This window comes from Scyliorhinus torazame, chromosome 7, assembly GCF_047496885.1.
Source record: "Scyliorhinus torazame isolate Kashiwa2021f chromosome 7, sScyTor2.1, whole genome shotgun sequence".
NCBI lineage: Eukaryota > Metazoa > Chordata > Chondrichthyes > Carcharhiniformes > Scyliorhinidae > Scyliorhinus > Scyliorhinus torazame.
The window spans coordinates 273,768,015-273,780,456 of record NC_092713.1 but is presented as its reverse complement, the minus strand read 5'-3'; the positions used below and the strand labels follow the sequence as shown (position 1 = coordinate 273,780,456).

Sequence of the window (12,442 nt, the reverse complement as noted above, 5' to 3'; positions counted from 1 at the left end):
TTTTCGCCATGCTTGCACCTGATCAGAACCTCTTCCTTCACTATCTCTTCTGGATAACAAATGCCTTCATCCCACAACATTAGGGATTGACTCAAACCTGTATCCCTAAGATTTTAACATCTTTCTCCATTCTAGTCTGTCCACATAGAAATACTTGATCTTAGCACACAAAGTTCTTAAAACTCTGGTCACTCTGCCCCGTAGCATTTGTGCACATATTTTCCTTCCTATTGTTTGCTCCTCACCTCTCTAAATCGTAGCTGTATAAATGAAGTGCAAATTCATACAGGTACTTTAATCCTTGAGCTCAATTATTTCATAGTACAAAGGAACATCTGGGAGAATATCTTGGGTGGATTTTCATCTGTTCCACATGGGTGGGATTTGCTGCAGGGAGGAAAGTCAATCTGGGAAAAATCCCTGGAAAAATCAAAGTCAACCTGATTTTCTATTCATTAATTTAAATTATTGTAACATTGGACAGAAATGAACAAAGAAAATTACAGCACAGGAACAGGCCCTTCGGCCCTCCCAGCCTGCGCCGATCCAGATCCTTTATCTAAACCTGTCTTCTATTTTCCAAGGATCTACTTCCCTTTGTTCCCCGCCCGTTCATATATCTGTCTAGATGCATATTAAATGATGCTATCGTGCCCGCCTCTACCACCTCCGCTGGCAAAGCGTTCCAGGCACCCACCACCGTCTGCGTAACAAACATTCCACGCACATCTCCCTTAAACTTTCCCCCACTTACCTTGAAATCGTGACCCCCTTGTAATTGACACCCCCACTCATGGAAAAAGCTTGTTCCTATCCACCCTGTCCATACCTCTCATAATTTTGTAGACCTCAATCAGGTCCCCCCTCAAACTCCGTCTTTCCAACGAAAACAATCCTAATCTACTCAACCTTTCTTCATAGCTAGCACCCTCCATACCAGGCAACATCCTGGTGAACCTCCTCTGCACCCTCTCTAAAGCATCCACATCCTTCTGGTAATGAGGCGACCAGAACTGCACGCAGTATCCAAATGTGGCCTAACCAATGTCCTATACAACTGTAACATGACCTGCCGACTCTTGTACTCAATACCCCGTCCGATGAAGGCAAGCATGCTGTATGCCTTCTTGACCACTCCATCGCCCTGCGTTGCCACCATCAGGGTACAATGGACCTGAATTCCCAGATCTCTCTGTACATCAATTTTCCCCAGGACTCTTCCATTGACCGTATAGTCCGCTCTTGAATTAGATCTTCCAAAATGCATCACCTCGCATTTGCCTGGATTGAACTCCATCTGCCATTTCTCTGCCCAACTCTCCAATCTATCTACATTTTGCTGTATTCTCTGACAGTGCCCCTTGCTATCTGCAACTCCACCAATCTTAGTATCATCTGCAAACTTGCTAATCAGACCACCTATACCTTCGTCCAGATCATTTATGTATATCACAAACAACAGTGGTCCGAGAACGGATCCCTGTGGAACACCACTAGTCACCTTTCTCCATTTTGAGACACTCCCTTCCACCACTACTCTCTGTCTCCTGTTGCCCAGCCAGTTCTTTATCCATCTAGCTAGTACACCCTGAACCCCATACAACTTCACTTTTTCCATTATCCTGCCATGGGAAACTTTATCAAACGCCTTATTGAAGTCCATGTATTTGACATCTACAGCCCTTTCCTCATCAATTAACTTTGTCACTTCCTCAAAGAATTCGATTAGGTTTGTAAGACATGACCTTCCCTGCACAAAACCATGCTGCCTATCACTGATAAGTCTATTTTCTTCCAAATGTGAATAGATCCTATCCCTCAGTATCTTCTCCAACAGTTTGCCTACCACTGACGTCAAGCTTACAGGTCTATAATTCCCTGGATTATCCCTGCTACCCTTCTTAAACAAAAGGACAACATTAGCAATTCTCCAGTCCTCCGGGACCTCACCCGTGCTCAAGGATGCTGCAAAGATATCTGTTAAGGCCCCAGCTATTTCGTCCCTCGCTTCCCTCAGTAACCTGGGATCGATCCCATCTGGACCTGGGGACTTGGCCACCTTAATGCCTTTTAGAATACCCAAAACTTCCCCCTTCGTTATGCCGACTTGACCTCGAGTATTTAAACATCCATCCCTAGCCTCAACATCCGTCATGTCCCTCTCCTTGGTGAATACATTGTGATATCGTCTCTGACCAGGAATCCAACTTGCCCACCCCTTTTACCTCCCTCTCTATCCCTCCTGAAGCATCTATACCCTGGGATATTTAGTTGCCAGTCTTGCCCTTTCCTCAACCAAGTCTCAGTACCAATAACATCATATTCCCAGGTACTAATCCAAGCCCTAAGTTCATCTGCCTTACCTGCTACACTTCTCGCATTGAAACAATTGCACCTCAGACCACCTGTCCTTTTGCGTTTTCATCTTTTCCCTGTCTACTCTTCCCCTTAGTCACATTGAGTTTATTATCTAGTACCTTACTGGCTTTAGTTGCTGCCTCTTTACTGACCTCTAACTTCCTGATCTGGTTCCCATCCCCCTGCCACATTAGTTTAAAAGTTCCCCAACAGTGTTATCAAAAGCACCCCCGAGGACATTGGTTCCAGTCCTGTCCAGGTGTAGACCATCCGATTTGTAATGGTCCCACCGCCCCCAGACCCAGTTCCAATGTCCCAAAAAACTGAACCCCTCCCTCCTTCACCATCTCTCAAGCCACGTATTCATTCTGACTATTCTTGAATTTCTACACTGACTGTCTCGTGGCACTGGTAGCAATTCTGAGATTACTACCTTTGAGGTTCTACTTTTTAACTTATCTCATAACTCCCTAAATTCTGATTGTAGGACCTCATCCCGTTTTTTACCGATATCGTTGGTGCCTATGTGCACCACGACAACTGGCTGTTCACCCTCCCCCTTCAGTATGTCCTGCAGCCGATCTGAGACATCCCTAACCCGTGCACCTGGGAGGCAACATACCATTCGGGTGTCTCGTTTTCGACCACAGAAACACCTGTCTACTCCCCTTACGATTGAATCCCCTATGACTGTATGACTATAGCCCTACCAGTCTTTTTCCCACCATTCTGTGCAGCAGAGCCAGCCACGGTGCCATGAGCCTGGCTACTACTGCCTTCCCCTGGTGTGTCATCTCCCCCAACAGTACCCAAAACGGTATACCTGTTTTGGAGGGAGGTGACCGCAGGGGACACCTGCACTGCCTTCCTGCTCTTTCTCTGCCTTTTGGTCACCCATTCCCTGTCTCCCTTACAAATCCTAATCTGCGGTGTGACCAACTCACTGAACGTGCTATCCACAACCTCCTCAGCATCGCGGAAGCTCCAAAGTGAGTCCATCCGCAGCTCCAGAGCTGCCATGCGGTCTAACAGGAGCTGCAGCTGGACACTACCCGCACATGAAGGAGTCAGGGGCATCGGCCGCGTCCCTGAACTCCCACATTGAGCAAGAGGAGCAGAACACGGGTCTGGGATCTCCTGCCATTTTTACACTCCCAACAGTAATTTTTAAAAAAAATTTACTCCCCTTCACAGCAAGCACTCAGCAACCACTGCGCCCCGCAGGATAACACCTCAGGGAAAAGAAAAGAAGAAATGGTAATGGATGTTTCATCTTCCAAGCGCAATGTCCAGTGTTTGCTTAAGGAACAGGAAATGCAGGCAAAGATTTGCTTAATTTGACTTAATGTAACATAATCTACTCCTAAAGTATTTGAGTGGAAGTTTCTGCAGGCATTTAAAATGTAGCTAGGGACTGAGTGTTAAAAGATGAGTGTTAAAAACAACATAACGGGCTACAAAGCGAAGCCGAACAGTATCTCTGGCAGCAGCGCACCCCTCCCCGATGAACTCAATGCATTCTATGCTCGGTTCAAGCAGGTAACCAACAATCCGCCGTCGAGTGCCCCAGCAGCCCATAATTCACCCATACCCACCATCACAGCTTCCGAAGTCAGATTGGCCTTCCTGAAAGTGAACCCTCGGAAGGCGACGGGCCCGGACGGGATCCCTGGTCGTGCACTCAGAGCCTGCGCGGACCAGCTGGCAGAGGTATTCACGGACATCTTTAACCTGTCCCTACACCACTCCAAGGTCCCCACCTGCTTCAAGAAGACCACCATCATACCAGTACCAAAGAAGAACCAGGCAACGTGCCTCAATGACTACCGTCCAGTGGCCCTGACTTCAGTCGTAATGAAGTGCTTCGAGAGGTTGATCATGAAGGCATCACCTCCATACTCCCAGAACGCCTTGATCCACTGCAATTCGCATACCGCTGCAACCGGTCCACATCAGACACCATTTCCCTGGCCCTACACTCATCCCTAGAGCATCTCGAAAACAAGGACTCTACATCAGACTCCTATTTATTGACTACAGCTCCACCTTCAACACTATAATCCCAGCCAAGCTCATATCAAAGCTCAGTGACAGACCACAATCAGTAAGAATGAACAACAACACCTCCTCCACAATAGTCCTCAACACCGGGGCCTCGCAAGGCTGCGTACTTAGCCCCCTACTCTACTCCCTGTACACACACGACTGCGAGGCAAAACTTGGTTCCAACCCCATCTACAGGTTTGCTAACGATACGACCATAGTGGGCCGGATCTCGAATAACGACGAGTCCGAATACAGGTGGGAGATAGAGAACCTAGTGGAGTGGTGTAGCGACAACAATCTCTCCCTCAATGCCAGCAAATCTAAAGAGCTGGTCATTGACTTCAGGAAACAAAGAACTCTACACACCCCTGTCAGCATCAAGGGGGCCGAGGTGGAGATGGTTAGCAGTTTCAAATTCCTAGGGGTGCACATCTCCAAAAATCTGTCCTGGTCCACCCACGTCGACGTTACCACCAAGAAAGCACAACAGCGCCTATACCTCCTCAGGAAACTAAGGAAATTCGGCATGTCCACATTAACCCTTACCAACTTTTACAGATGCACCACAGAAAGCATCCTATCGGGCTGCATCGCAGCCTGGTATGGCAACTGCTCGGCCCAGGACCGCAAGAAACTTCAGAGAGTCGTGAACACCGCCCAGTCCATCACACGAACCTGCCTCCCATCCATTGACTCCATCTACACCTCCCGCTGCCTGGGGAAAGTGGGCAGCACAATCAAAGATCCCTCCCACCCGGCTTACTCGCTCTTCCAACTTCTTCCATCGGGCAGGAGATACAGAAGTCTGAGAACACGCACGAACAGACTCAAAAACAGCTTCTTCCCCACTGTCACCAGACTCCTAAATGACCCTCTTATGGACTGACCTCATTAACACTACACCCTGTATGCTTCATCCGATGCCAGTGCTTATGTAGTTACATTGTATATGTTGTGTTGCCCTATTATGTATTTTCTTTTATTCCCTTTTCTTCCCATGTACTTAATGATCTGTTGAGCTGCTCGCAGAAAAATACTTTTCACTGTACCTCGGTACACGTGACAATAAACAAATCCAATCCAATCCAAGATGTAATTGATGAGCTGTGAAGGGTCCAGTGGTCTTTAATTGACCTTGGGATGTGAGTTCTTGTATAAAGCTACAGGGGCAGCACAGCAAAGAGCAACATTAACTCACACACGTTACATGTGTAGGAATATTGCACTGACTGTACTGGAGGGCAACTTGCCATCTTCCAACTGACGAGAAGTAAAAACTGAGTGCTTTGGCCACTTTCTTACCTGTACACCATACCAGACCATACCGACTTTCCCCTCTGACAATACTCTCTTTATTAGAACAAAGAACAAGAACAAAGAAATGTACAGCACAGGAACAGGCCCTTCGGCCCTCCAAGCCCGTGCCGACCATGCTGCCCGACTAAACTACAATCTTCTACACTCCCTGGGTCCATATCCCTCTATTCCCATCCTATTCATTTGTGAGATGAAACTAAGAACAAGGCAGTGATTGCATTGACCCTGGTAGGCAGGACATTCTGAAATATGCACACACATACAATACCATGGCGCAGCATGTTGGTGTCCTAATTCACTGCAACACAGAAAGGCAGGTCGTGGGTTAGATCTTGTAGTAAGTCAAGCCTTAAATTCCATGTGGGGGGAGGGTATTTTCCGCATCACCCCACAATGTGTTTCCCGGTGGCGGGAGTGGGGGGGTCCCAGGCTGGCTGGATCTTCCGGTCCTGCCGCTGTCGATGCGATTTCCTGTTGAATCCACCCCACCGTCAATAAACCCACGGCAGGGGTTTGCCGTCGTCAGGACCAGAAGATCCCACTGGCGAGAACGGCCGGAAACCCACCTCCCTCTTGCCAAATCTATCCATGTTGCTTCCACCAGAAATATGAGGAAAAAACAAATAATTCCAACCCAATTCTCCAGGCGCTGCTTGGGAAATAAGTTTTCTACCTCTTCACTGAGAAATGCTGCTTTGCAAAGAGTCAAAAACAGGCAGGGGAAAGCTAACCTTAAAAATGAAAATGAGAATATCCCACATTGTTTAAACAGATCTACATTGAATGTACATTAAAGGATGGTCTTTGAACACAAGACATCTGTTTACACGTACTGCCGATGACTTTGTGTTGATGTGCTTGAGAAGGTTAAGTTTGAACTGAGGGGAAGGATGGAGGGGTTCGACAATTCATGGGCATTATTCATTATACACTTTCAAGAACTGGATAACATCGAACATTAGTTGGGGCGTGTGGGTGGGAGGGTTGTGGGGAGGGAGGCTGTGTGTGTTAATGGCGACTATGGGTGATCCCGAATTCCTTTTTGTCATTTGTTTGTGTGAACATGTGGGCTAATGTTTGGGGTTTGGTGGAAGGATGGGATCGTTGTTGTTGATATGGGGAATGACATATTTGTTACTGATTATTGTTTATTGTTGGTGGGTGTAAATTTGGGAGAAAATGTGAAAAAGGAAAATAAAAAATATTTTAAAAAACAACAATATAGCGACATAATATAAAATGGATGTTGCAAATTACAATATAAAAGGAACACACTCAACAGTAAAGAACACATCCAAGCCTAACATCCCTCCAGCAATAATCTAAAAAACCTGTAACAACTGATGGTGACCAACTCTTTAAAAAAGGAAATGAATGGTTGGCATCTCAGGAAGAACCCCTCTATCGACCCCCTAATTATCTATTTGACCTTCTGCAAATGCAAAAATTCCATGAGGTCACCAAACCAGGCCGAGGTACTGGGTGGAGTAGAAGACCTCCACCCAAGCAGGACTCCCCTCCAAGCTATTAATGAGGCAAAGGCGAGGACATCTGCCTTCGCTCCCATCTGCAGCATCAGTGAGTCTGATACCCCGAAAATGGCCCCAAAGGACAAGGCTCCAGTTCGATGTTAAGGATTTCTGACATGGTGTTAAAGAAGGAGGCCCAAAAACCTAACTTGGGAATCGACCAGAAAATATAAGTATGATTGGCCAGTCCCCAAGAACACCGTTCGCAACTGTCATCCACCCCCAAAAAACATCCATTTACCCTAGCTTTGGTCAGATGAGCCCTGTGCACCACCTTGAACAGGAGCAAACTAAGCCGAGCACAGGAGGACACGGAGGTTACCCTGCCAGGAGCCTCGGTCCACATCTCCTCATCCAAAATGGGACCCAATTCACCTTCCCATTTTGTCTTCACCTCGTCTAACGGGGTGGACTCCGCCGATAGTATCTAACCATAGATATCCAAAATACTCCCCCACTCGACCCGGCCAAAGATAAACTCTTCTGCAAGGAGGACGATGGTGTCAAGGGAAATGAAGGAAACGTCTTCTGCAAAAAGTCACAAATCTGGAAGTAATTAAACAAATTATTCCGAGGGAGTTTAAGCTTAACCTACAGCTCCTCAAAACTGGCAAACTTCCAAGAACAAGTCCCCAAACCTTTCTGGACCTTTCCCCTCCCATGACCTAAACGTCGAGTCTAAACTCGCCAGCACAAAGAAATGATTATTACAGATAGGGGTCAGCAACGACATGGAACTAGATTTAAAATGTTGTCTAAGTTGCTTCCAGATCCTCAGGGAAGACACCACTGCAGGATTCAAAGAGAATCTCTCAGGAGAGAACGGAATTGAGGCAGTTACTAATTCACCCAACCTAGTGCCCCGACAAGAACTTAACTCCCATCTGCCCCCATATGGAATCCGGATAGATAAGCCACCTCACCACTTTCTCAATATTGGCGCCCAACAATAAAATAACAGATTGGGTAAAGCTAAGCCACCTGACTGTCTATCCCTGTGGAGAAACATCCTACGGAATACTTGGGAACTTGCCCGCCCAAATAAAAGAGGACACCAATTTGTGCACTCTAACATTTCGGGATAAAAGTGGGAAGACATTGAAAAAGACATCAAAACCTCGGCAGAACATTTATTTTAATAGTCTTAACCCTGCCCACCAAGGACGGGGAGAGGTTATCCCACTATTGCAAGTCAGATTTAACCCCATTCACCAGGCTAGCATAATTCATTTTAAGGATCGAGGCCCAATCATGGACCACCTAGATATGAAAGCTAGATCTGGCAGTGCGTAAAAACAGCACCTCCAGATTGGCTCTCCTCAGGGAATGACCAGGAAGTATTCGCTCTAATCCAGATTCATCTTATACCCAGAAATGGACCCCAAACTCCTAAGTAACCTCATTACCTCATCCATAGTGAAGACTGGGTCCGTAATATAAAGAAGCAGATCATCTGCCTGTCAGTCTGTGCGGAGTCTGTCACTGTCTGTGTGGCGTCTGCACGTTCTCCCCGTGTCTGCGTGGGTTTCCTCCGGGTGCTCCGGTTTCCTCCCAGTCCAAAGATGTGCAGGTTAGGTGCATTGGCCATGCTAAATTGCCCTTAGTGTCCAAAAGGTGGGATGGGGTTACTGGGTTACGGGAATAGGGTGGAGGTGTGGGCTTGGGTAGGGTGCTCTTTCCAAGGGCCGGTGCAGACTCGATGGGCTGAATGGCCTCCTTCTGCACTGTAAATTCTATGAAATCTATGCCAGTCTTCATCTTATAATTTATGCTTTATATTTTCACAGGCATTCATCATGAGTTTCTCCCCTTTATTCTGATGGGGAGTTTGACTGTATTCTCAGCAATTCTGGTTTTGTTTCTGCCTGAAACACTCAACGTTCCTCTCCCAGAAACAATTGACCAAATGCAGAAAATTAAAAGGTACATGCAAATAATATTTATGATTTAGTCTTTCTTCTCAATTTCTGCTCTGAACAACTACATGACTGTACTGCTTTTAATGTGGAACATAAGAACATAAGAACTAGGAACAGGAGTAGGCCATCTGGCCACTCGAGCCTGCTCCGCCATTCAATGAGATCATGGCTGATCTTTTGTGGACTCAGCTCCACTTTCCGGCCCGAACACCATAACCCTTAATCCCTTTATTCTTCAAAAAACTATCTATCTTTATCTTAAAAACATTTAGTGAAGGAGCCTCTACTGCTTCATTGGGCAAAGAATTCCATAGATTCACAACCCTTTGGGTGAAGAAGTTCCTCCTAAACTCAGTCCTAAATCTACTTCCACTTATTTTGAGGCTATGCCCCCTAGTTCTGCTTTCACCCGCCAATGGAAACAACCTGCCCGCATCTATCCTATCTATTCCCTTCATAATTTTATATGTTTCTATAAGGTCCCCCTACATCCTTCTAAATTCCAACGAGTACAGTCCCAGTCTACGCAACCTCTCCTCATAATCCAACCCCTTCAGCTCTGGGATTAACCCAGTGAATCTCCTCTGCACGCCCTCCAGTGCCAGTACGTCCTTTCTCAAGTGAGGAGAGCAAAACTGAACACAATACTCCAGGTGTGGCCTCACTAACACCTTATACAATTGCAGCATAACCTCCCTCGTCTTAAACTCCATCCTTTTAGCAATGAAGGACAAAATTCTATTTGCCTTCTTAATCACCTGTTGCACCTGTAAACCAACTTTTAACGGCTCATGCACTAGCACACCCAGGTCTCTCTGCACAGCAACATGTTTTAATATTTTATCATTTAATTAATAATCCCTTTTGCTCTTATTCCTTCCAAAGCGGAGAACCTCACATTTGTCAACATTGTATTCCATCTGCCAGACCCTAGCCCATTCACTTCGCCGATCCAAATCCCTCTGCAGACTTCCGGGATCCTCTGCACTTTTTGCTTTACCACTCATCTTAGTGTCGTCTGCAGACTTGGACACATTGCCCTTGGTCCCCAACTCCAAATCATCTATAAATTGTGAACAATTGTGGGCCCAACACTGATCCCTGAGGGACACCACTAGCTACTGATTGCCAACCAGAGAAACACCCATTAATCCCCACTCTTTGCTTTCTATTAATTAACCAATCCTCTAACCATGCTACTACTTTCCCCTTAATGCCATGCGTCGTTATCTAATGCAGCAACCTTTTGTGTGGCACCTTGTCAAAGGCTTTCTGGAAATCTAGATATACCACATCCATTGGCTCCCCGTTATCTACCGCACTGGTAATTTCCTCAATAAATTCCTCTAAATTAGTTAGGCACGATCTGCCCTTTATGAGCCCATGCTGCGTCTGCCCAATGGGACAATTTCCATCCAGATGCCTCACTATTTCTTCCTTGATGATAGATTCCAGCATCTTCCCTACTACCGAAGTTAAGCTCACTGGCCTATAATTACTCGCTTTCTGCCTACCTCCTTTTTTAAACAGTGGTGTCACGTTTGCTAATTTCCAAACTGCCGGGGCCACCCCTGAGTCTAGTGAATTTTGGTAAATTATCACCAGTGCATTTGCAATTTCCCTAGCCATCTCTTTTAGCACTCTGGGATGCATTCCATCAGGGCCAGGAGACTTGTCTACCTTTAGCCCCATTAGCTTGCCCATCACTACCTCCTTAGTGATAACAAGCCTCTCAAGGTCCTCACCTGTCATAGCCTCATTTCCATCAGTCACTGGCATGTTATTTGTGTCTTCCACTGTGAAGACCGACCCAAAAAACCTGTTCAGTTCCTCAGCCATTTCCTCATCTCCCATTATTAAATCTCCCTTCTCATCCTCTAAAGGACCAATATTTACCTTAGCCACTCTTTTTTGTTTTATATATTTGGAGGAACTTTTACTATCTGTTTTTATATTCTGAGCAAGTTTACTCTCATAATCTATCTTACTCTTCTTTATAGCTTTTTTAGTCGCTTTCTGTTGCCCCCTAAAGATTTCCCAGTCCTCTAGTCTCCCACTAATCTTTGCTACTTTGTATGCTTTTTCCTTCAATTTGATACTCTCCCTTATTTCCTTAGATATTCACGGTCGATTTTCCCTCTTTCTACCGTCCTTCCTTTTTGTTGGTATAAACCTTTGCTGAGCACTGAAAAATCGCTTGGAAGGTTCTCCACTGTTCCTCAACTGTTTCACCAGAAAGTCTTTGCTCCCAGTCTACCTTAGGTAGTTCTTCTCTCATCCCATTGTAATCTCCTTTGTTTAAGCACAAAACACTAGTGTTTGATTTTACCTTCTCACCCTCCATCTGTATTTTAAATTCCACCATATTGTGATCGCTCCTTCCAAGAGGATCCCTAACTATGAGATCCTGAATCAATCCGATCTCATTACACAGGACCAGATCTAGGACCGCTTGTTCCCTCGTAGTTTCCATTACATACTGTTCTAGGAAACTATCGCGGATACATTCTATAAACTCCTCCTCAAGGCTGCCTTGACCGACCTGCTTAAACCAATCGACATGTCGATCAAAATCCCCCATGATAACTGCTGTACTATTTCTACATGCATCAGTTATTTCTTTGTTTATTGCCTGCCCCACCATAATGTTACTATTTGGTGGCCTATAGACTACTCCTATCAGTGACTTTTTCACCTTACTATTCCTGATTTCCACCCAAATGGATTCAACCTTATCCTCCATAGCACCGATGTCATCCCTTACTATTGCCCGGATGTCATCCTTAAATAACAGAGCTACACCACCTCCCTTACCATCCACTCTGTCCTTCCGAATAGTTTGATACCCTCGGATATTTAACTCCCAGTCGTGACCATCCTTTAACCATGTTTCAGTAATGGCCACAAAATCATAGTCATTCACGATGATTTGCGCCATCAACTCATTTACCTTATTCCGAATACTACGAGCATTCAGGTAAAGTCCACTTATGTTGGCTTTTTTTACCTCTGTTCTGAATCTTAACATCTCGAGCAGTAACCTCTCCTAAGTTATATTTCCTCTTAACTTTTCTCCTAATTTTCCTTGTCGTTGAACCCATATCTTCATGTAACAACCTGCCGTGTCGCTTACCATTAATGTTTTTACTTCCCGTTTTATTCCTTTTAGTATTCCTGGTCCTATTCACTGAGCTCCCCTCAGTCACTGTACCTTGTACTGTCGCCCTTTTTGATTTTTGACTATGGCTTCTCTGCCTTACACTTTCCTCCTTA

The 12,442-nt window shown here is 45.6% G+C and overlaps 1 protein-coding gene across 1 annotated transcript in view; it reads left to right on the top strand.

Annotated features, from left to right (window-relative positions):
• The window catches only part of LOC140427046 (organic cation/carnitine transporter 2-like), a 164,466-nt gene that overhangs the window by 114,591 nt on the left and 37,433 nt on the right, over positions 1-12,442 (top strand). Inside the window, exon 9 of the mRNA XM_072512475.1 lies at positions 9,038-9,173. Coding sequence (XP_072368576.1) covers positions 9,038-9,173 — 136 coding nt within the window. The remainder of the gene's footprint in view (positions 1-9,037; positions 9,174-12,442) is intronic.